The 24,492-nt window shown below is 49.0% G+C and overlaps 1 protein-coding gene across 3 annotated transcripts in view; it reads right to left on the reverse strand.

Moving 5' to 3' along the window:
* Positions 1–454: 454 nt before the first annotated feature.
* Positions 455–24,492, reverse strand: part of CAMK1D (calcium/calmodulin dependent protein kinase ID) — a 430,643-nt gene continuing 406,605 nt past the window's right edge. For all 3 annotated transcript variants that reach the window (XM_059404328.1, XM_059404325.1, XM_059404327.1), the window contains 5 exons: positions 17,945–18,057; positions 16,281–16,359; positions 8,411–8,498; positions 7,400–7,517; positions 455–5,906 (listed from right to left, as the gene is read on the reverse strand). In XM_059404328.1, the coding sequence (XP_059260311.1) occupies positions 5,788–5,906; positions 7,400–7,517; positions 8,411–8,498; positions 16,281–16,359; positions 17,945–18,057 (517 nt within the window). In that variant the 3' untranslated portion in view covers positions 455–5,787. The remainder of the gene's footprint in view (positions 5,907–7,399; positions 7,518–8,410; positions 8,499–16,280; positions 16,360–17,944; positions 18,058–24,492) is intronic.

Consider the following 24,492-nt stretch of genomic DNA (forward strand, 5'->3'; position numbering starts at 1 on the left):
CTTTCTTTGGGCATGGAGAGCTCCAAAGTTGTGCTGAGCAAAACAGATGGGTGCAGGGATGAACCTGCTGACCCCCTACTCAGATAGGGGTTCCCTGAAACTGGCTTTCCCTCTGAGCAACTCCTGAAAATCCAGTTAGTGCAATTTGAGTTAATGGGCCCACCTCCAGCCACTTTCTGAGCAGCTGTGGAAAGGGGGAACTTTCCTGTCCAGCAGTATGGTAGAGCCGAGCCCCCCCCCTTCAGACCCCAAAGCCAAGAGGTGCTCACCCCTTCCTCTCCTGGCACTTCCGGCTCGTTGGGCAGGTGACATATTTAGGGAACCTCATGAGTTTCCAGGGGCTCAGTTCCAACTCCTTGACTTCAAATCCAAACCTCAGAAAGAGGAGGAAAGGGAGAGATCTTGGAACACCCCTCTCCCTCATTATTTAAGGAGGAAACAAACCTCAGACATCTGAAGGTGATTAATTGTCTTTATTGGAGGAAAACAAGAAGTCATCAATCTCATTATCATGATGATAGAAATCTTGATATGTGTACATGATTGTCAAGGCAGAGAATCAGTTGCTACATAGGCCCATGAACAATTTTGCAGTGCCGCAAACCTATGTGAGTTAAACTTCTTACAGAGTTTGTCACATGCATGGAATAAATGCACAGTTTCCCTTCTTGGGGACAAACGTGTTTTTATGGGAAAATTGAACCAATCACAAGCCTCGTAATAATAGACGCGGGGACATTCCTGGCTTTGCCAGTTGTAAGCTTTTGGAAAACATGCTCGCTCGCTGGTGGGAAGGCTCGGAGAAGTGATGAAGGCCAATTAAGAAATCGTTCCAAATTTTCTTCTGGACAGAACATGCCTTTTATGTCGTCCAACCTGAAAGTGGCCCCAAGCTAAATGTTCTCTGAAACGCGCCACCCATCTTTGGAAACAGAGAATCTCTGCAGCCTCTTTGCTGTCACTGGGTGGCTCGTCAGACCGTCTGATGCTGGGGCCCTGGAAGGAGGGCAGCAGGCTTCTGTGTGTATGACTGACGTCCAAGTGAGCGATGCTCCTGTTGCTTCTTTCTCCCTCCAGAAAACCCGGCTGCCAACCCTGCCCCAGGCCCTGCCCCAGAGATACAGGGCTCCTACGAGGGCCCGGCAATCTCCATCTGTCCAGATTAAGGTTTTCCTTTGAGGACAAATTTTATTCGTGTTTGGGGCTTTGGAATCCCTGGTGATGACTTATTTCTAGGACTGAAGCCTCAAACACTCCTCTCAATTTTTTTTTTTCCTGTCCATAAGAAAATAAAATCACCTCTAAGTAAAATAATTCAGTAAATGATCAGAAGACAGAATCACCGTATGAGAAGTTCCCTGGGGACCAGAAGGTTAAAAATAGGGCAAATGCAGAAGCGGGCATTCGTACAAAGGGTGAATGCAATGGTTTATCCCTTTGGTGTAGAGAGAGAGAAACAGACACCAAGAAGCCATTCCACACTTTGCTTTTGTCCACAAAACCAGACCTGGCAGCCGCATGCTGCGGGGTTGGCTGCCAAATGCACAGCCTTTGGGTTTGCAGAAGTAGAGCGCACCCCCCCCTCCCCCCAGCCACAACACCTGGGCCGCTCCAGCCGCAGGTGGCAGGGAAGGCCCGGGAAGGGCTACAGCTCCCTCTGGTCTGAGGGTCTGAGTCAGAGTGGAGCAGGAGCGGGCCAGGCCTTGGCCAGCATGCGGGGCCGGCTTCACAGTGGGGCTGGGCTCCCGGGCCCTCGGCCAGGCTGCAGACCCATGATGCGCTGGGACCACAAGTGGGGTGTGGGCAGAAGGGGGCGTGCGCTTCTGTCTTCCTTCCCCCTCCCTGCCTGCTGTCCACGGTGGATGCCTTGGAGCCAGCTCACCGGCAGACAGGGTTTCTTGGTGTCTTCAGGAAATAAGCCCCCGCTGGAGGACTCTGTCCAGTTCACCTTTTCTATTTCAACACTTTCAACTCTGAGAACCAAAGGGTTAGAACCCTTGTTTGCAAATGTCAGGTACGCCAAGGACCAGTTGTCCCCCAAGAGAGTGGTGGGTTACATACAGGTATACATTTTTGGAAACAAACTGAACAGTGTTTGGTCTGGAATGTGTTTAAGGAAAAGGCCAACTCTTTTGTGGAGTGTGGGTGGACAGGACGCAGAAAGAGTGCTGTTTTGAGAAGAACATGCAAAGGTTTCGTGCATTGGTTGAAACAGAGGACCTTCATTTTGTTGGCCAGAAGGGAGTGTGTGACCCTGGGAAAGAGTACGTATTATTTCTGTTTATGAAATGGAGAGAGCTGCCCTTTGCCGGCTCTGGCTTTCCCTTCACACAGCCAAAGGAAACCCTGCGAATCACATGGGGTGGGGAGTGTCACAGCAATCCTAGCTCTCCCGTCATGAGCCTTGGAACCAGGGCTCTCGCTGGGCCGCAGAGCCTTCAACTACTGAGTTCTCTCCCCTGGATATGGTCTTTTCAGTTTAAAATTCCTCATCAAATATCACATCCCATGGGTTAAACAGATAAAGCAGTCACTCCTAGGGAGAGAAGAGGGTCCCTGGGGTTCCCTCCTCTTTGCCTTGGTGTTGTTGACCTTCACTCTAAAGGGGAGTTACTCTCTCCCACCCACATCCCATCCAGGATATGCTGGACACCAAGGCAGAGAAATGAACAGGATGAGGTCAGTGCTGGGCAGGTAAACTGAGTCTGAGAGTCCTATGCCCAATCCTGGTCAATAGATGGCCCTTGCTTCCTAAGCGCCGGAGTCCTGCTTGTTTAGTCAAAGCCATCTAGTTTGCCCCACGCTGGCCTGCTGAGCTCCTCGAACATCAGGCTAACTGTTGGCTGGACAGTGGGACTCTCTCTAAGGTCACAGGCTCCTATGCAGGGAGGTGAAGCTGCTCCCTGCTCTTGAGATGGGATTTCAGAAGTGATCAGAGTCATTGCCATAGTCAAGAACACTAAACCCTACTGGCCCCCCTGGCTAAGAGCCATCAGCCGCTGGTCGGGGTCGGGGAGGCCCGCATGTGTGTGCACACTTGCTGCTTGTCTGCTGCCTCACAGAGGAAGTGAAAAGTGGGACATGAGGGAGGGGCGGACGGATAGGCAGCTGAGAGAGAGGCCATTCGTGGACATGATATCAACATGTCCTATTCAAGTAGGAAAAATTATCTACTTGCTCTGAGAAGCTTAGGAGACTGGTTGGGAGCTTGGGGTTGAAAGGAACCCACAATGGGGCCGGTGGCCATCCCTGAGCCTGGGCCACACACTGGCTTCCATGGGGAGCGGAAGCCTGGGGCACATAGGAGATGCTTAGCTCCTACGGGTGGGATCGGACATTGGCGAGGGGCCTGGGACTCAGCCGCCTGGCTCAGCAGGTCTTCACCAAAGATACATTCTGGGTTCTCTTGCTGTGTGATACGATGATAAAGCGTAAATAATACCCAGTGCGGTTGAAAGAGAACCTTTCTCCTGCCACAGAGGCTCTCCCAAAGAGCAAAAGTTCTTCCATGTGTTATTTCTTTTTCTCCTTTTCCTAAACAATAGGAAATGACCCGAGTCTGGTGGTGTTGAAACGGTCTTGATTTGCCTATGTCAAGTTCAACGGAGTTCACTTTGGGGGCTGAAAGCAGTCGCTGTTCCCTCGCAGTATGTTGTGGAGACCTGAAATGTTACAGGCCAAGCATGGCCAGAGGCTGGCCCAAACCACAGAGGGGACACTTGCGACAGACCCCACCTTTTACCTCCTCTGCACTTGTCAGGTAAGACATACCTTCAAACTAAGAGAACAGAACAGGCAAACAGGCACCTGCATATCAGCTCTAGGAAATAACGGATTCATCCATCAGAGAACGTGGCTTCAAAAGTTGCTCTCCAAGTGCTATGGATTGCATGGAGCACACAGGCCAAAGGACCGACAACCACTCAGGTACACATTACAGGAACCACATCCGGGCAAAGGATCACCCTCCCGTAACTTCAGATTACTTGTTTTCTGACACTGTGGCAACACGAATGCTCCCCAATGCTTGTTCCTAAGCCACACCCTAGTAAAGCCCCTGGAGAGAAACCCCATTTTCTCACATACTCTTTCTAATCCTCATGCCATTTTCTTCTGCCAGTAAAGCTGTTGGACCATCGGGCAGTTCTCCAGGGACACGCAGCGGGCTTGAGGCTGACGGCAAGAAATGCAGACTCACGGTGTCGCATGGACAGGAGGGCCAAGGGCAGCAGGCCTCTGCAGAAGAGTGCCTCAGTAGCCCCCTGGAGAAGGGTTTGCCTGAGTCCCACGCTGCGCTCCATTCCACACACCTACACACCACATGGACCGACAATGGGGCCAGTTTGCCCCGGACACTGCCAGGTTTGGCAATGGAAGTCCTACATCCCAAGAAACTCTTCAGGCCCAGGCAGCCTGGGCCCTTTGATGACCCCGCCATCACAGGTCTTTGGTTTTTCAGCTTGCCCTGGTCAGAGGGAAGGCTTCCAGCGCCGGCTGGGCCTGGTGGATGCCATCTCTGGCCATCCCTGCGGCGGCCAGTGTCCCCTGCATGGCAGACCACCTCTCCTTACCACCCCCAGGTCCACGGACTCCTTTCCAAAGCCACTTCCCTCTCTGCTCACCCGGGTAACATTCACAGAAGGACCGGGTAAAAATCTGCAGAAAAGACTTCTAGGAGTCGGAGGCCATTTGAAGTGTTAAGATTAGAAATGCGTTTTTTAAAAACAGAGATTAACTCGAAAACTGCATAGCTGAGAGCGGAGCTTTCTGTGTTACCCTCGAGAGAAATGGGAGCCGGGCGGCGAGTTCCCATTGGACAAAATGGTGACTGGTTCCTTGTGGGAGGGAGGCGCTTCGTCTTGGCTGGGCATCTCCTTCACAGCGCGCGGAGCCTCTGAGGTGTAGCTTTAGTCTTGGGAGAACAGGCTTCTTTATTTCTGACCGCTGACAGTGAAGGCCCCTGGGGTCTCCGGACGGCCACAGGTAGGCTGGAGGGGGGGTGCTGGAAAAGGTTTTCTGCAGATTCCATCCCCCCTCACCCCTGCCCAAGGCGTCCCTGGAGACGACACCCCGAGGATCTGCAGAGTTGTCTTCTCAGAGAGCTGCCCCTCCAGGGAAGGGGGGAGAGAGGAGAAATAGAAGTAAAGTGCACTCTTCACCTTGGAGAGAGATTCTTGATCCTCTTATTAGAATTTTAAAAAATACCTTTACATTCCCCTTGGTGGGGGGGGGGGGGGAAACAACGAAAAACATCTCTTGAAGGTTAACATAAAACTCTACCACGGACAAGCAAAAGATACAGGTCCTGGGACTCAGAAGTATAGATCAGAAGGGAGCATTTCATAAAAGGTAAAAAATAAAACCCTAAATGCGCAATATTTACCGATACTTAAATAATCCAGTTGAAACCTTTTTTTTTTCCTTTTTTTTTTTTTTTTTTTTGGTCATGAAAGAAAAAAATACAACAGAGACGGTTACCCATACCGAGAAAAGCGGAAACGACGGGGCTTGGGGGAGAGGACGCGGGAGGTCCGTTTCGTCAGAGCTTCTGCAAGATTCTTATGTACAGCACCAGATCCTGTGACGTCAGCTCCCTTTGAGTCAGTACAGTTTGTGAGAAATGAACACTTCAGAATTGCAGTATAAAATATGGCCATAAAAAACTTCTGTCTTCCAGTCCTGTGCAGGAAGGCGCACCATGCAAGGTGGGATCGCTCTGGAGGGGCTGGGGGCGCCGGAGGCCCCCTTCCCTGGCCCCGCCCCCCAGGGCCCCGCCTCCAGAGCCAGTCACTTGCTTCCGGAGTGCACTGTGGTCACAGTGGTGGGCCTCGGTCTCCGCTCCGCCCCCACTCCAGGGACCCCCGATGAAGAAGAAACGAGACTACAGAGTGTGGAGGGTGCCAGACCTGCAGGGGGACAGTGGACACAGGGGGTCAAAGCTCAGAAGAAAATACTCGCTCTCCTTTCCCATAGCAGGGTTTGGGGTGGGGGCCAACTTTTTACACACTTGACTAAATTTTTACCTACCTGTAGGCAAACTCTGGCAATGGGTCCTTAAAATGCTTTCTTCTTGGGCCCAACTCTTCCCTCCCACTCTCATCATCATGGTTTTAAGTGTTTTGTAGTTGAAGACCACACGGTTGAGCACCCTCCTAAGATCGGTGCTGCTTACTGAGGGAGCACTTACTATGTACTAGGCTGCAGGGCAGGTGTTGAGCACGTGCTTTCATTATAAGAACTGTTGTCACCACAGCTCCGTGAGTAGAGATGTGAAAAATAAAGAAAGACTATGATCCCCCATCCACCCTGTTTGTGGGTGGTCTCTACTCCTGGCTAAGATGTATCTGTGACCCAGAGAGATCGTCATGGGATGTCATCTCTTCCTCATATACCAGCAGCCCTGCCCTAGAAAAATACCTCCCAGGCTGCACCACCAAGCTCCACCAAGTGCATATGTCAGCAGCAGACAATCCTGATGTCGGATTGCTCCCCTACAGCTCAGCTCCCAGCAGTGCGTTTGTCTGTGACCTTCACAGGCTCCAAAAGAGGGAGGTTCATTATCTGTGGGTCTCCCACAGTGTGTGGTTGGGGCAAGGGATGCTGATGGAGATTTCTGGGGGAAATTTAAGGGCTCACATTACCAGATAAGATGGAAAGACTATTATAGGCGGAGGGAATGCTTTTCTGAGGGCAATGAGGTAGAAACATGATGCCCAGAGTGAGACCAAATGGAAGGGCTTCATGATCAAGGAGAAGAAGGCCAATGGGCACCATCAAGGCAACTGCTCTGAAGGGGGCAGGAGCCACTGGGGTGGCCTACTATAGAATTAAGATAAATACACCAGAGGGTGGTGGGGACGGGGAGAGAGAAATAGACAATTGCAAGCATGTCCCCAGCGATGTGACCGTCCATGCAAAGGTGAAGGACAGTGCAATATTCTTATTATGGCTCAGACTGCAAGGCCAATGCACAGCATAAACTTCAGCTCCAAATATCATCATCCTCATCAAAAAACAGATACTAAAAACCAATGACATCAGGCTGTCACGAGTCTCCGCTGTCCCTTCCTCAACCCCTAAGAATGGCACACGATGACAAGCAAACCTCACGGGAAGGAGACAGATGGGACAGTGTCCGGACTTTCATCCATACAGCCACAGCCACGTGGGACTTGAGCCATGGATTTATCACCTCAAAACAATACCACTGTTGTGTGAACATCCAACAATGGGACATGTAGAAAATATCCTTCTAAATTCAATAAGGTCCCAGGGTTATTGGGGACATTCAAGGAGATGAGGTATCAAACACCAGGTGTTCACGGACGCCAGTCCCTCCCCCCAACCCCAGAGGGGTCTGCATGCCGGCTGGAAAGTTCCGTCTTTGGGGCATACGCACAATCTTTTTGGCTGGCCAAGCTGAGGCTGCTAGAAACACCTGCGTTTGAACTGTCCAGGCTGCTGCCAAGATGAAGCTTCCTCATATGCCTCACGACGGCCGTGGCATTGAATGCTTGCTGAAATTTAAGAAAGGGAAAAAGCAGACAAAAGAGTCCGGCTAATTAGAAAAGACTCAGACTGCATCTGTTCATTTCTCCTGTTACCCCGAGCATTTGAGATGTCTTAGAACATTCTCACGATACTTGAGAAAGGAAGCTCATCTTGACCCTTCTTCCAAAATGATGTGGATTTATTGCGTCCCCCACCCCCCACTCCTCAAGATGTATTTTGGAGATTTAAACAAATAGTCTTCTTCTGACATACTAAACATCTAGAATGAATGTATACCAATTCTCTCCATAATGTTAGAGAAGTGACTTTTAGAATCAAAGTCCTATTATTATAATACAGTATGTTAAATGACAGTTTATGATGAAGTTTTAAGGTAGGTTTTATTTTCCTGTTATTGGCGCTCATGTCCTAATGAATAGCATTTCCTCCAAATGAAGTAGGTCAATAGAATTCATTTCATTTCTGTCCAGTCTTTCAGGGCGGAACAGACAGCTCTTAATTTATGCACACTGATCAGAACCTAAGGTTTAGGCTTTCCTAAATAGGGTTTCCTCTCCTGTTCTCATATAATTTTAAGAGAAGTCAACTCTTCAAGGTTCCAGCAATGGAAAGGCAGACAACAGCAATTACAGTCTTAAGAAACAGCAACGGAGTAACGAACCAACACCGTTGCTGGGGGATATGAAATCGTGTACCTTATCCCTCCCATACCATAACACCCCCTTTGAGTCTTAAACCTCATTGGTTAAAATTAGCAAGATTTTTCTGGGGGAGGTTCTGGGGATTTTCATCCAGCTCCAGTGATAGCAACCTTTAGAAATAATAAATGCTGCAACCGCAGGGCAATTTTCGTGGGAGTTATTGGGTTCACCGGGACCGAATAAAGCAGGCGACTTACTCTCCATTTGCTTTTTGCGAAGTTCTTCCGGATCTGGGCACTGACAGACTCATGGATGTTTTTGTTGAGGGCTGTGTCCCCAGCGATCCTGAAACAAAGGCAAAGATGCTTCTTTAAAAGTGCTTCTTGGGTGGGGGGGCAGGGGGTGGTGCTGTGACCTGGGTCCATGCTGGTTTCCCAGGAAAGCATCAGTCCTGTGTCCGTCCCAAGGTTCCCTAAGAGGGTGGCTTGTTGCTGCCCTTCCAGGCACCACTGTGTTCCAAGTCCTGTCCCTCTTCTAGACTCTGCACCCTCCAGGGGATTTGTGGACCTCTCTGCCTGATTCCCACTTCTTCCCTTTTGGCCACAGTTCCGACAACTGCAGAAGCCATGAGGCAACCTGAATCTGGTTTCCCCTCCTCCTCCCTCCGTCTCCCTGTCCATCAGCCCTCTACCCTGCAGCCCTTCCCCTCAGAGGTCCTGATGAGTTTCCTGCCTGGTCTGACCACCAGATCCCTACCCAGGGCCATCTTCCAAGCTTCTTCCTGCTTGAGGCTCCTTCTTTGTACCCTCTCCAGGCCCGCCGTTCCATGGACCCACTCACACCCTGGGGCCAAAGCATCCTTCTGGCTCCATTCCAGCAGAAAGAAGCTCAGCCACATTCTCCTTGCCCACACCGGGCGTCCCCCACCGTGTCTGCCCTCAGTGGGGGGGGGGGGGGGGGTGTGCCCAGCCTCAGCTGACCCCTGCTTGGCAAATCTTCTTTCCTTGCATTTCCTGGAAAAGTTCTCTAAACACTCAGCTGGGTTGCTGATATCACTAGGCATTAGCTTGTTCTATAGCCTTCTATTAGCAGAGAAGAAGGGGGGTTTGCTCTTCACCTCTGTCCTTAGAAACTACGTAGGAATTACCCCCCACCCGAGTCCTTTACCACCTTTACCTGCTTTACCACCTCTCCTTCCCCCACCCTCCTGCCACTCTCCCTGGTCTCACACCGCCCTGCCCTCTTCGGTTGGCTCAACAATTCTCCAGTCTCACTGGTCACCCGGAGGTCACTCGTTTCTTCCCCCACACATCCTCGCTACCTCAGCACCGTCCCTCCCCTACAGTTAATCATCTGGCCTTCTCTCCAGTTTCAGAGGAAACTGTGTTTTGCTCTCATTTCACTTCTGCGCTTAGAACCTTCCCTATCTTCCCTTTCATTTAGCAACCATTAAATTCTAGCTTGGCATCTGATACCTATGAAATAATCTTTTGCATTTTAGAGGTTCAGGGGCATATAGATGCCAGGAACACTGACCATCCTTTCTGGCTGGAAGGTGGCTGGTTAGTGAGGAAACTTGTCATCTCCCAGACCCAGATGGCCCTGGACCCAAAAACAGCCCGGACGCCACCCACTGTGATGTCCAGCCATTTGGGGACATGAGGGGAATAAGCTTAGGACTTACACAGACTAGAAATCCTCCCTGAGTAAAAAAAAATATGTCCCTATCCACACAGCCTTTCACTTTAGAATTGAAAACATGGCTGCAGGATTGGACCCTTAGTCTGTGCCAGGCTGGGCCTAGGTCTGGAATGCAGTCCGATTATTCCCAGGTATGAGTGACCCCCGCCCCTCCCAGCATAGACTCTGTCTTTTTCCCAGCAGGGCTGGAAAGACTTAGCAAAGGGGACACTCTGAAATGAACTCAAGAGAATCAGGCTTCCATTTCCAACAGCTGCCAGTTGCCTCCTGCCCACCGCCCCTCCCCACACTAGTGAAACAGAATAGCGGGCAAATCCATCCGAAAGAGGAACAAGGTTAGGGGACGGTGGACATCTTTATTAAGCTTCTCCTTCTAGATAATTCATGTGACTGTTTCCTCCTGCCCTGTTTTTATTTTTTTTTAAGATTTTATTATTTATTTGACAGAGAGCGAGAGAGAGAGAGATCACAAGTAGGAGAGAGGCAGGCAGAGAGAGAGGGGGAAGCAGGCTCCCTGCTGAGCAGAGAGCCCGATGTGGGGCTCGATCCCAGGACCCTGAGATCATGACCTGAGCTGAAGGCAGATGCATTAGCCCACTGAGCCACCCAGGCATCCCTCCTGCCCCGTTTTTAAAAGCTACATCCTCAGGGCTCCTGGGTGGCTCAGACAGTTGGGTGTCTGCTTTTGGCTCAAGTCAGGATCCTGGGGTCCTGGGATTGAGCCCCGCATCGGGCTCCCTACTCAGCAGGGTGCCTGCTTCTCAGGGTGCCTCCCTTCTCAGCAGGGTGCCTGCTTCACCCCAGCAGGGTGCCTGGGCCTCCCTGCCCCAATCCCGTTCTCTCGTGTGTGCAAATAAATAAATAAAATCTTTTAAAAAAAAAAAACATGTCTTCAGAAAAGGGGCCAATTCCAACTTATCGGTGGCCAGCGCTTTCTTGGAAACGAGCAGGCAGAAGGGGTGGGAGTACGGGGTGTCTCAGGCTGAGGACTGCCGCAGGGCAGAGCCGTGCTCCAAACCAAACAGACCAGCGAGGGGGTCAGGGAGGCTCCCTTCTCTGTGGGTTAGCATGGGCTGAGATGTAAGGAAAATGCAAACTTCTAATTATTTCAGGAATGTTCCGTGCTCACTTCCCTCTGTCTTGGGGCATGCTGTGGCTGGTAAGACCCAGCAGGGCAGATGTGACCCAGAGGTTCCCATAAGGTCCTCTCCTTGGGGACCTTGGCCCATGACAGCACACAGTCTTCCTCAAATGGACCCCATCATGGAAATGCCTTCTCCAATCCCGAGCCAGGGGGTTCACAATGATGACATAGGACACTCGCCATGCTCAGTGCTACCACCTTCAGCGTTATTCATCGACGACTCTGGAGGCATGGAACGTTAAGATCGGAAGAGACTCTGGTTGTACCTCGATGGTCCTAGGAACTGAACAATGCCTCCGACCCAGGAAAATTTCCTTATAAAGCCGTGTACGCACACACATTTAAAGCTATGGACACCCACATTCCATTCATGTCTCTTTTGCTTCCCAGTTTTTTTTAATAGTTTATTTTTAAGTATCTCTATACCCAATAGAGGGCTTGAACTCACAACACAAGATCCAAGAGTTGCACGTTCTACCGACTGAGCCAGCCAGGAGCCACACTTTGGTTTCCAGTTTTAACCCCGTGCGAACAAAGCAGATAGCATTCACATAAATGACCCTTCATGAGGTCTGTCTGGCACTCCTTCTCCACACACAAATCATCAAACTCATCTCTCCCTGCCTTCTGGGTTTTGTGCTTTATACCTCGTCTGCTGTACTTCCACAGCTCTGATTTCACATTTTTCTAGCCGCTTGCTTAAGATAGTCTTGGTGATGCCTGTGTGTACCCCAGACAGGGGTTTTCCAGAGCCCTGGGCTGCTTCTTGCTTCCTGCTTCCTACAGGTCAACCACAGCTCGCTGGACTAGAGCCCAGAAGAGGGGAGGGGTCTCCGTGAACACTGAGGGGAGGGCTGCAGGTGCCCCCACCCCGGCCTGGCTGACACACGATGTGCCCCCCGGGGTGGAGGGCCCTCTGCCAAGTGTTGCCTGGGGCATGGATGCCCAGGAATCATCACTTTGGTTTCCATGTCGATGTAACTAGAGAGGGAGGTCCAGAACAACCTGAAGCAGACAAACAAACCCCATTGAGGTGCTTCCCTGTAAAGGAGGGATGGGTTCCCATCTGGTCCCCTGCCAGTCCCTCCTCCTTGGCCAGCAGCCAGCGGGCTGGAGCCTCCTTAACCATGCACTGCCACGAAAAGGCAAAGCTATAGCTCCCTGCCAGCCTCGAGTGACACAGGCACCAAAAAATCTGGCAAGAGAGGCTGAGGGCCCTTGACACACACACAGCTTTGAAAGGAGCCCTGTCCTGTCCCAAGTGGGTGTTTGGGGCCAAGGGATGGTGTCTGTGACTGCCAGAGGCCCTTCTGATGCCAAGGGGCCTTGATTAAGTTGGAAGAGCAAATGCAGAAGAACAGATATGTTCTCCGGATAGAATCCATGTGCCAAGAACACAGCTTCCAGAACGGGGTGTTGAGAAAGCCATCCTTCCCTGGAATCATGACTACACTCTCTGCCAGCTCTCTGTTGAACCTGTGCTCTTTGCCCAGGAACTTTTACATAAAAGAAACAAGGATATCAGAAATACAGACAGTGGCAGGGGGTGGGGGGCGCATTTCAATGATGTTTGAGTCAAATGCCTTCATTTTTACCATTTTCTAATATTTTACCATTTTCCTGGAACTTGGGACACGCACGGGAGCAATGATACAGCACTGGCAGAAACCCAGCTCTGGAGTAAAGAGGCATCAATTTGTGCAGCTCGCAAGCTACTGAATCCCGAGGGGACCCAGGCAAATGACCCAGAAGTCTCTGTCTCCAGCCTGACCTCTTTCCTTGTCTGTAGACTCACTCCGGATCCTCCCTCCTGCTCCTCTCAGTGGAGGCACCCTTTCAGCTGGAACCCTGGCCGTAACCTCAGGGCCCCCTGGCCCACCAGTGCCCTGCCCCAAGCTGTGGCCCCTGTCCCTGGCGTGTCTCTTGTGCTCTCCATCTGCCCCATCCTTGTGGCTCCAGGCAGGCCCCCTCCCCCTACTCTGGGCCAGCCTCCCCTCCAGTCTATAGCTCCCTGCCAGCCTCCCTTGGCCCAGCACCAGCAATTCGTCTCCATTCTCCCATCCTGCAGCAGGCTAAGCTTTCTGAGATGCAAATCAGATCACCCGCTTAAAACCTGTCAGGGGCCCCCAGTGTCCGAAGGGAAAAGTACAAATTGCTTAGTATGACAATAAATTGATGGCAACTTGTACAGATGGGAGAAGATGTATTAGGTACTGGGTCCTCTTCTTATTTGTATGTAATGTCTCATTCCATCCTTGGAAAAGCCCTATAAGGATAAAGACTGCCATTATTTACGATTTCAGTTCGGCACAGGGGCCCCAGGGCTCAGGAGGTCGCCCACGCAGTAACAAAGGGTGAAGCAGGGAACGGGACTCAAAGCATGTACTACCCCGAGCTCGCTCCAGAATCTGCTTGTCGTGCCTTCTTTTCTGGTCTCCTCATGCCTTACTCCTGTGTCCACTTCCCTGCCCCCAGCAATACCTGCTGTGGCTCCAGGATAGAGACGCAGGCCCTGATCGTGGCCCAGGCTGCTCGCCCTGCCGAGAACGCCTCTCCTCTCCTGAGAGCCTAGTGACGGCCTCACGGCGTGGGGCTCACCCCCTCTGGGAAGTCCTCTGCCAGGCCCCTCAGGGAACTGACCTCCCCCTTCTTTGGTTTTTCAAAAATGTCTGGTGAAGCAGAGACTAGGTATCAGCTGGCATGCTTCCTGTCTCCCACAGAGTGAGGCTGGATGCGTGAACACGTCCAAGAAAGTAAGTTGCTTCCCTTTCTTAGAGGTCACTTTCCTCCTCTGTTAGATCACCCCCACAGCCTCAAACTTTTAGTCTCATAGAAGATAAATACGTGCTGGGTCGTAAAGTCCAACACGATGGTCCACACTGCTCTAACATATATCTGGAAGCTGCTGCAGAGTAAATCCTTAAAGGTCCACCGCAAGGGAACAACTGTTTCCACTACCTACAGAAGGGGGTGGATGTTAATTATACTTCATTTTGCAATATATACACAGGCGAAGTCATGTAGCTCTACACCTTAAACTTACACAGTGTGCGTCAACCACACCTCGACAAAACCGGAAGAAGTCAAGGTCTCCTACAGCCCGGAAGGCCAATTGCTGGTAAAGTAAGAAAAGCTTCACTAACTTTATCATCACATACTTTGACCTATTGTCCAATGTAACTTGTTACAAAATAAAATGTCATTTATTTTAAATTTATTTAAAATATATATGACTGGGCACCTGGGTGGCTCAGTTGCTAAGCAAGTGCCTTCGGCTCAGGTCACAATCCGAGTCCAGGGATCGAGCCCCACATCGGGCTCCCTGCTCAGCAGAAAGCCTGTTTCTCCCTCTCCTGCTCCCCACTGCTTCTGTTCCCTCTCTCTCTCACTGTCTGTCTCCCTCTGCCAAATAAATAAACAAAATCTTAAAATACATACATATATAAGACCAAATCTGCCTCCTTATTCAGAAGTATCTTTCCCTCCCCTTCAGCCATTCCTGTCTTCCTTTTACTTCTTACAGGGTGGTGCTGAAGAACATTTATTTTGGAATCAGTTCTGGCCAGAAACAAGTGTGGCTTCACCATCACATAGTGCTTCTGCAGTCTTGGCTCAGGCTAAGTTATTTTCTTTCTAAATCAATTTTCTTATTTCTGAAATGGAGACAAAACCTACCTCACAGGGTTATTATAAAGAAAAAACCTGAGATGATGTTTTAACACAATTAGAAGAGAATCTAAAATAATTAGTGCCCTGTAAGTGACAGCTGCGGTCATAGATTAAAATACAACTCTTCCTCAACTTACAATGGAGTTCCGTCCCAATAAACCCATCGTAAGTGTAAACTATCATACGTCGAAAATGCATTCAATACACCAAACTTGACAAACATAGCTTAGCCTCGTCTCCCCTAACCGTGCTCAGAACACCCATGGTAGGCTACAGTTGGGCAAAATCATCTAACACAAAGCTCCTTGTATGATCAAGTGTTGAGTAGCTCCTGGAATTTCCTAAATACAGTTCACTGAAGGTGAAGAACAGAAGGGCTGTATGGGGACAGAACGGGTGTCAGCAATTGGATGTCAACCCGTAATGATTGCATGGCTGATGGGCACTGTGGCTGCCAGCACCCGACCTCACAAGAAGATCATCCCTGGTGCAGCTAGCCCAAGACAAGGTCACAATTTAAAACCAGAAGTACAGTTGCTACTGAATGGGTATAATTTTGGGACCATGGTAAAGTCAAAAAAATCATGAAGTCGGGGACTTCAATGAAACCAGCTCACGGCACTCCCCTGAGTAGATGCCCTTTGGAAGACCAACCAGCATGTGACGCTCGGGAGGAAATGTTACAGGTGGTGGTGGAACAAACATGGGGCAGTTTCCCAGAGCACTTTTTAGGGGCATTTCTTCTCCAGTCAAAGGCTGTTTGTTGCCATCATACCACATGTTCTACGGTTCCTGGTCTTTGTTTCCAAATGGATGATCTCGGTGGTTTAATGTGAGCCTAATGAAGCATTTCCTATGTCCCAGACCCTGTGCTAAACCCTTAACAGGCATGATCTCCATGATATCTTACATCAGCTCTGTAAAGTAGGTATCCTTGTTCTCATTTTAAAGATAAGAAAATTGGGGGCATCTGGTTGGCACAGTTGGGTTCAGACTTAGTAAGTGGCTCAAAACAAGGGGGCTTCAAGGGCACTGCTGAAAATGTATTATAGAATGGCACGAACTATCAGGGAATGCCTCTGGGGTTGAAGACACATGAACTTGAATAACATTTTCTTTCTTTCTTCTTTCTCTCTCTTTTTTAGGTAGGCTGGAGCCCAACTTGGAACTTGAATTCATGACCCTGAAATCACAACCTGAACCAAGATTAAGAGTCAGATGCTTAACCGACTGAGCCACCCAGGTGTCCCCAAAAGCATTTTAAAAGGAAAAGAACATATAACCTCAATTCACTTACTTATTGAACGATAAGCTCAAGGACTAAAACTCCCATCTTCATGCCTCCCTGGAGAATTACCTTCAATAAAAATGATCCCAACATACTACCTGTAGAATGAAAAGCCTACAGCTATCTTTTGCACACTGAACTTGTCATCTGTGCATTCAGGAGGCTGTGTCCCGAGGGAAGAGAAGAGTTCAAGTGTAGCCTTGGGGACGGGATGAAAGCCAGTGGTCAGAATGAGATACAATCCTTCCTCAGTTACAAACAGCTGAGAGGGGGTTCAATCTGCGAAGGTGTCAGTGCGCTCTTCCTCATGGGTGACTTTTCTTACCATGGGTGCCGAGCAGCTTGCTCACAAGTGTATCTTTTATTTGGATCTTTCTCCATCAGGTTCCGGATGAAGTCTTTCGCTGTTTAGAAAGAAAGCACAGGGGAATCAGGGTATGGCTGGACGTGTGACAATTGGATGCTGCTGGGTCTTTGGAAAAGGGCATGGAGCATGAAAAACAGCCCAGCCTCACTATTGACCCTATGGTACTTTGAACACAAAAGGTGGGTGGGAACTGGCATTTGAGAGAAAGGGAAGCTGAGACTTGGCACCATGAGAGGGGACAGTGAATGGGGAGGAAGTCATGCCAGGCCTGGGACCCTGGCTGCCCAGCTCAACGCCCTTCCCTTGGCAGTTAGTGACATCTTTGGTTCAGAGATCAAACATCTTTGTCACCATGTGCCTCTCGCTGAGCTCACGGCTGCCTTAAGAAGCTGCTTTGTTAAAAAAAAAAAAAAAGCTGCTTTGTTGATGTCCTCTCTGCGTGTTAGACACCGCTGAGTCACCAAAATCCCCTTAACTTCTGCTAAGGCCAACAGGTCCTGGGCAGGTTCTGTGGAGACACAACCTTGAGAAGCCCCCCACAGCCCACTCAGCCACCTGTGATGAGTGCAAAGTCAAGATGCAACAAGATATGCCCCAGCGTGGGGGGGGGGAGGGGGAACACTAGGAGGCCCAGATGGGGTAAGACCCGGAAGCGGGATCCTGAGAACATGAGCAACTGGGTCACAGAACCAGAGGCCGACACCTGTGTGCCAGGCCAGAGACCCATGGCTTCACAGTGCCCGGCAGCTCTCTGCCCACAGGACTAGGCTCTTAGAGGAGAAGGCGGTATCCTCCTGAGCTAGGAAATAAAATATTCCCCATGCCACTTTTCCCTGCAAGGCTTGGACAACTGTACTCAGGTCTCAGGTTCTGGAAGACTGAGGAATAAAGCAAGTTGTCTCCAGTGAGGAGAAAATAACAGATAACAAAATGCAGTATTTAAACAGCTCACCGGGAGGGGCAGGACTCTGCCTCATTTATTATTTTATTTGATCCTCTCTGGTAGGGAGGACTGTTGTTAACATCCAGATCTTGAGGCTCGAGGACTCGTCAGTCTACCTGAGCCTTGGTTTTGACCTTTATCCCTGAGGAGGAAATGGTGAATGTTTCTGGGGACGTTTCAGTGTGGCACAGAAAGTGGTTGAGACGTGGGTGCCGGAGTGAGGGGCTGGGTTCAAATCCCAGCTTGGCCACTTACTAGCTGTGTGGCTTCTGTCAAGGTATATTGACACTGAGGGGGCCTCAGTTTCCTTACCTGTCCAGTAGCGATACTAGTAATAGCCATCTGATAGGTTGTCCTGAGGACTGAGTGAATTAGCATGTGTGCAGACCTTATGGTGGTCAGCACACAGTAAGAACTCAATAAATGTTAGCCAACATTGTTTCAGTCCTGGAGCCCCCAGATCAGGGCATGGCTAAGAATAGTGGAGGGGTCAGACCCGTCCCTCAGTGTAGCTCTGGTCAGATGTCCCAAACCTGCCTTCCGCTTTGCAAGTCAAGTCCAAGTACATAGCTCAAGGAACTTCCTTGGGAGCCTCAGGACCACCCTGAAACCCCCAGGTCAGTCAAGGTCAAGAGGTCTGGATGTGAGGGTCCCGCCCCTGGGGAGCCAAGAGACCTACCAGAGTCGGAGATGTCATCCCAGTAGGGGGAGTCGAACTCATATTCTGCCTTGAGGATCTGTTCGAAGAGCTTGGAATCATTTTCATCATAAAAAGGAGGGTAGCCACAGAGCCTGGAAGACAAGACAGTGTGAGGATCTGTAACGGCTGTCTATCTGCTGTGGTCACTGGACATTCGGCCTGGAAGGGAAGAGCTGTCTTCACCAAGTGAAGAAAACGGCACTGTGTGTGTTGCAAATACAACCTGAGCAAAGAAATCACGCCTCCTAGGGGCAGAGATGGCATAGAACTAAAGCTGTGATTAGATAAATCACAAAAAGGAGATGGCCTAAAGCAAACACAAACCCAAGCCCACCTTTCTTTCCACGTTATTGATCAGATCCCATACACTCCCAAACGGACCCCTACACCTTCTGTGTGTACAAACTACTGACCTTATCGTCTGTAATGTTGTCCCCAATAGTGGATGGGTTGGTAACCAAAGTTGCTACAAGTTGCCCTAAAATACACATTATCAACCAACCCATGCCCAAATAGGGTGTTAGGACTGTTACAGTTTGGGCCATTAATATATAATAAATATAAAAGCAGAACACGCATCATGATACTATCACCCCTTTGCCAGTGAACCCTTTCAAGGTCAATTTTTGGAAGATTGTATTGCGACACTGGCGCAAATAACATGGAGTTCTAGGGGTATAGACAGCCATCTGACCAACATAACGGGAGGAGATATTTTCCTTAAATGGCCCCAATACAATTTATTCCACAAGACTCTGGGTTCTCACTTCATTTCTGCTTTCTGCTCTGTTGTCACCTGTACCCATTGTAGGTCACTGGTACATGTTCCGGACCAAGGTTTCCTCATTTGAACGAGGAGGCCGCACTAGGAAATTGCTAATATTCTTTCTGGCTTGAACACACCGTGGCTCTATGATCCCCTCTTTCAGTTTGTTTGCATGGCTATGAAACCTTGGGAGGGATCTAGTACATGCTGAGGCCCCCGTGGGGCAGGGCATCTGAGAAGGGGTAGGATTTAGGCTGTAGCTCTAAGGGATGGGCAGAGCAGAGGCAAGCCTGCATTTTTTCTGCAAGACTCGGTGCAACGCTGCATCATGTGGAACATGGTTCTGGGCCCTCTGAGCTACTGTGGGCAGCCCCGCCATGGGAACTCTGCCCCCAAAAGAGCTCTGAAATCTCCCCAGAGCACCAAACTTTGTTCAAAACACAGCTCCAGCCTAGAGATGTGTCGAATGAGAATGCATGAACGGGAATCCACAGGCCTGTGAAGGATGAGGCAGCTGGCAAATAGGAAACCCAATAAAGGTTCAAAACGCAGACTTGGCACATTCATTCTTTAGCTGCTCCTGCTGTGACACTTGGTGTCACCGGTCATGCTGCCCAGGGAGAAAGTTGATGACATTTTTAAAGGCTATGAGACATTGTACGGGCCGATAAGATTCAAAATCATCTATTCCCACAAGGTTGGTTTAGGGGCTAAGTGCCTGGAAAATTTCATTTTTTAAAGATTTGCTGCTTTTGGCAAGATGAATATGAGCCCAGTGCTTCTGAAACCACTGAGGGCACATTTTACTGCCCAGGAAACCCTGGAGCCAGGAGATGGATATGTAAATGTTTCCCATAATGAGGATTTGGGCTCAATGAAATGTGCATATTAGGAAAAGCAGACAGAGCAAAATGTTAGTTCGCCTTGGAAAATAACTAAATTTTAGATATGTGAGGTTTTTGTTTATTAACAACTGAATGTGTTTTATTTTACAGTCTGGCTTTCTTTTCAAGGGGAAAAAAAATCTTTAAGGAAATTCCAAGAAAGATGTATTCTTCCTGTGCCAATTTTCTTAACGTATATCCCAATTTCTTCTGGTTCTTCAGCTCTGCTGGAAGGGGGATAGGATACTGTTTATGCGGCTACATGGAGGACGGGAGAAAAGGACATGGATCTAACCTGGAGAGTAAGTTAATGTTAGGAAAGAGGATTTTAAAATGAGGATTGGAAAAGAAGAGAAAGGCAATTAAAAGATGCAGAATCTTCCCGGGATCTAGAAATTTCACAAGAGCTCCCTGGACAGGCTATTCCATTAGTAGGAAAACAAACAACTTTGAGCTATTTATCAAGTGGAAACTCTATGTTCTTATTTTACATATCAAAGCACTTAAATAATGTACAAATGATCTCACCAAGCATACCCAAAGGTGATAAAGCCATTCTCAACTGTTCTAGATCTAAAAGTCTGTGGTTCGGAACAACAACTCAACTAGCCAACCTAACGACTGAGGGTTGCACCCAATTATAGGCAATACATCCCCAGGGCTCATGGATAGCCTCCATCCCAGCCTTGGGATGGTCATCCAAGGAGAACCCATATACCTTCAGGCCTTCCCACTTTGCCATCTTATCTCCCTGTGGCACACTCTCGCAGATGTACTGCTAGATTCTAGTTTAGCCTTGACCGAGCACTTGTTTTGGGTCAAAAATGCACCAAGAGCTTTGCGATATTATCTCACTAAAACTCCACTCCCCCAGGAGGTGGGTGTCCCTGACACCTTCTGTTCATCCTTTAGAGCCAATTTCCACTCATTCTGTGTCCTAGGAGATTGACCTGTAGGGATACCTGAATGAAGGGTAAACTCCATGCCCTCTGGTAGGCATTGGCCAGTGGGGTCCCCAGTGGAGATGGTAGAGGAAGGGGGCTATCAGGGCCAGGGTATACGCAGGCTGGCTCTACCCTACTGCTCCTCTAGGGAGAGACCCTCCCAGGAACTCGTCTTTGGATTGTGCTAACTGCTCCCTGCTTCCCTTCACTACCTTGGGTCTAGGGGTGTTTATGGCTCACCTGCTATGAAGCTCAGGGTCACAGTCCCTTCTCCAATTCTTATTTTGAAGGCAAAGAAACTAATATGGAGCAAAGTCAGGACTCAAGGCCCATCCATCTGATTTCAGGTTTGTCTTCTTGACTATTTCGCTTGTTCACTCAAGGGAAGGAGGCTTGAGAATTCAACCTGATGTTTCAGTCTGGACTTTGAATGCTCTCTGTAGGTCATTTAGCTTGCCCACCTGCCCCTTCATCTGTTAAGTAGAATTTGGTGATTGGACCCTACTTATCCAACCCCATTTCCCACATTCTGCGTCTTGTAGGCTAAGATGCTCAGAGTTCACTCCCCACTGGGCACTTATTATTTCTGGACCCAGGTAAACATATATACTTGACTTGGGCTGCCCTTCCCCAATCACTCACCTCTGGAACACCCTTGAAGGACCAGCTGGAGTGTTACTAGGAAGACCCAGCCCCTTTCTACCAAGTAGGATAGGTGCTCTGCTCTGTGGTCCCCAGGGCAGTGGGCAAAACTCCCCAGTGACACTACTTGCTTCTGTGAGCTGTTCTTGAGCTCCTTAAGGCAGGGCCTTAAGGCAGATCAATGTCTTAGGTCCTACCTAAGATAAGGCAGGACCATGTCTTAGATCTTAATCTCATCTCTAAATTCTCAGTGGCCAGGCACAAGGTCTGCCCATAGCAGATGGTGAGTAAATGCTTGCATGAACAAACATACTCTTAAAGAAGAGGCTTCACTGATGGCTGTGAAGCCCCCTGGCTAGGCTCTGAAATAGAGACAAGGATTTATGGTGTAGGAGAGCCCACCACTACCCCAGCCCAGGGAGCCCTCAGAGATCCCACCTACCCTCCTGTATAGTAGCCCCACCAGGAGGCAGTATGACCTGAATTGTTGATAGACATTCCAGAAGAACTCAATGTGTAAGGCCCAGTGTTGGGAGCAACCCAGCCTATCTTTGTAGAGAGAACGCAAGGTGGTTTGGATGATCTAAAATGTCCCTGTTGGGCGTGGACATATCTCATAAAGGAGAAGAGTTTTCATGAAGGAGAAGGCTTTCCACATAAATGAATAAAAAAAACGACAACGGCCAACCATGGCTGATTCAGCAGTGCACATTTTTTCTTGGAAACTGAAATACTCTAGTAGATTAAGAGCTCCTGATGAGAGGCTCTGCAAGTTTACTGGGGGTAATTATGCTACATATATTCTTCTTGCTTGTTTGCCCTTGGCCACGTATCTGTGTCCCTCTGGAAACAGATGCCTGCTAACAGGATCACAGGTACAGTGTAGAACTATAGTTAATAATACTATACTGAACACCAGACATTGGTTAAGACAGTAGCTCTCAGGTGCTCTCAAAACAAGAAAATACAGTAACAATATCAGATTATATGTTAATTAGCTTGACTGTAGTAATCATTTCACTATGTATATTAAATCATCATGCTATAATTTCAAATATATATAATTTTTATTGAAAATGAAGTCATGGTAGAGAAAGTATCAGCCATGCTTAACATCAGGCAGTAAGTTTTTTAAAAAGTGTTACTATGGGGGCACCTGGGTGTCTCAGTTGGTTAAGCATCTGACTTCTGCTCAGGTCGTAGTCTCAGGATTCTGGGATTGAACCCACTTCTGGCTCCGCACTCAGCAGGGAGTCTGCTTGTCCCTCTCCCTCTGCCCCTCTCCACCCTCATGCTCTTTCTCTCTCTTAAATACATAAAACCCTTAAAAAATGTTATTATGGTAAAAAAAAAAAAAAAAAGTCTTAACATGAGATCAACCATTTTAACAAATTCTAAGTGTCTGGTATAGTACTGTTGACTCCAGGCACAATATCATACAGCCCATCTCTAGAGCTTACTCATTTGGCGTAACTGAAGTGTTATGCCTGTTGCTTCCCCATTTCCCCCTCTCTCCAGCCCCTGTCAACCACCATTCCAGTCTCTGATTCTATGAATTTGACTATTTTAGAAACTTCATGTAAGCAGAATCATGCAGCATTGGTCTTCCTGTGACTGATTTACTTCACTTAGTCTAATGTCCTAAAGGTTCAATCCAATATTCCACCATATGTGTAGACCACATTTTCTTTATCTGTTCATCTATCAATGGGCATTTGCATTGTCACCACGTCCTCAGTACTGTGAATAATGCTGTGATGAACATGGGTGTGCTAATAGCTCTTTGAGATCCTTATTCCAATACTTTTGGATATATACCTAGAACTGGGATTGCTGGATCATATAATAAGTTCTAATTTTTTTAAGGTTTATTTGAGAGAGAGAGGGGAGGGAGGGGAGGGACGGGAGGGATGGGGCAGAGGGAGAGGGAGAGACTCTCCACACTGAGCACTCAATGTGAGGCTAAATCCCACGACCCTGAGATCATGACCTGAGCCACCAGGAGGCAGTATGAGCCAAAATCAAGAGCCAGTCACTTAACTGACTGAGCCACCCAGGCACTCCTATTGCTAATTTTTTGAGGCACCTCCATTTTGTTTTCCACAGTGGCTGCGCCATTTTGCATTCCCCCAGCAGTGTGTGAGAGTTCCCTTTCTCCCACGTTCCCACCAACACTTTCTCTTGTTTTTTGGATTTCTCCAAAGAAGACATACACATCGCTAACAGGTTCATGAAAGGCACATGTGTATAGGTCTGGGGTACCAGGATTCAGACTACCCAAAGTATGGCATAGACTGGACAGCTCTGTAAGAATAGCTGGCTTATTTCTTTGTATGGGCCAGCAAGCACTTAGTGTGAACACAAATGGTCCCTCTTTGTGGGGAACGCACTTGACTTTCCCCTGTTGGGTTTCCATCAACTCTTAGCTGGCTGGCTTTCATGCCTTCTGCCCTGGATGTGAGCACAGACCTGTGGCAGCTGTTCCTACCCCTCCCAAAGTCACATGTACCTTCCCTGAGTGGTTCCTTCAGGTTCCCACTGAGGACAAAGGATGAAAAACCACCCATCAGGTAGTCCTCCTTGGGGGGTCCCCAGATGCTAACTAGGCTTTGACTGTGTCCCAGGCCTGGGGATCTAGTGTGGAAGGAGACCGTGAGTCCCACTCTCACGGCTTTCACATTCTATGTAGGGGGAAGGGGGAGGACAGACACTCAACACTGAGCTCCAGAATAAACAGGAAACTGAAAAAATAAACAGGAAATAGAAAAGTAGACAGGAGAGATAATGGGAAGGTGGCCACAGGAAGCCACAGTATTTCATTCTGATTTGAGAGTATTTCCTTCCATACACTGTTCCTTATGCCTGGAATGCTCTTCCTCCCATGTCTACCACTGAGGCTCCTCTTTGCTCCTAGGGCCCCACGTGACTGGCCTTAACCCATGATGCCTCTTCTGACCCCCACCCTTCCTCTGAGCTCCCCAGCCTCTTAGGCACGGCCAAGATGGCACATATGTGGTTTGATATCTGTGTCCCACCATCTCCTGTTACAGTCTGAGCTCCCTAAGGTGGGGGACAGGCCTCATTCATCTTCACCCTCCCCAGCACCCAGCCCAGGATGTTCTCAGCATAAATCTACTGGATGAATGAGCCCGTCAACATCTCAGTGTTTCAGGGACTGCCACCCACCCCCTCAAACACACTCAACCCCTCTCTGAACACTTTACATTCTTCACACTCTACCTCAATCCCATCTCCTTCTCGGGTCCTCTCAAAAACTTTAAAATGGATTAC

This window comes from Mustela nigripes, chromosome 6 (assembly GCF_022355385.1).
Source record: "Mustela nigripes isolate SB6536 chromosome 6, MUSNIG.SB6536, whole genome shotgun sequence".
Lineage (NCBI taxonomy): Eukaryota > Metazoa > Chordata > Mammalia > Carnivora > Mustelidae > Mustela > Mustela nigripes.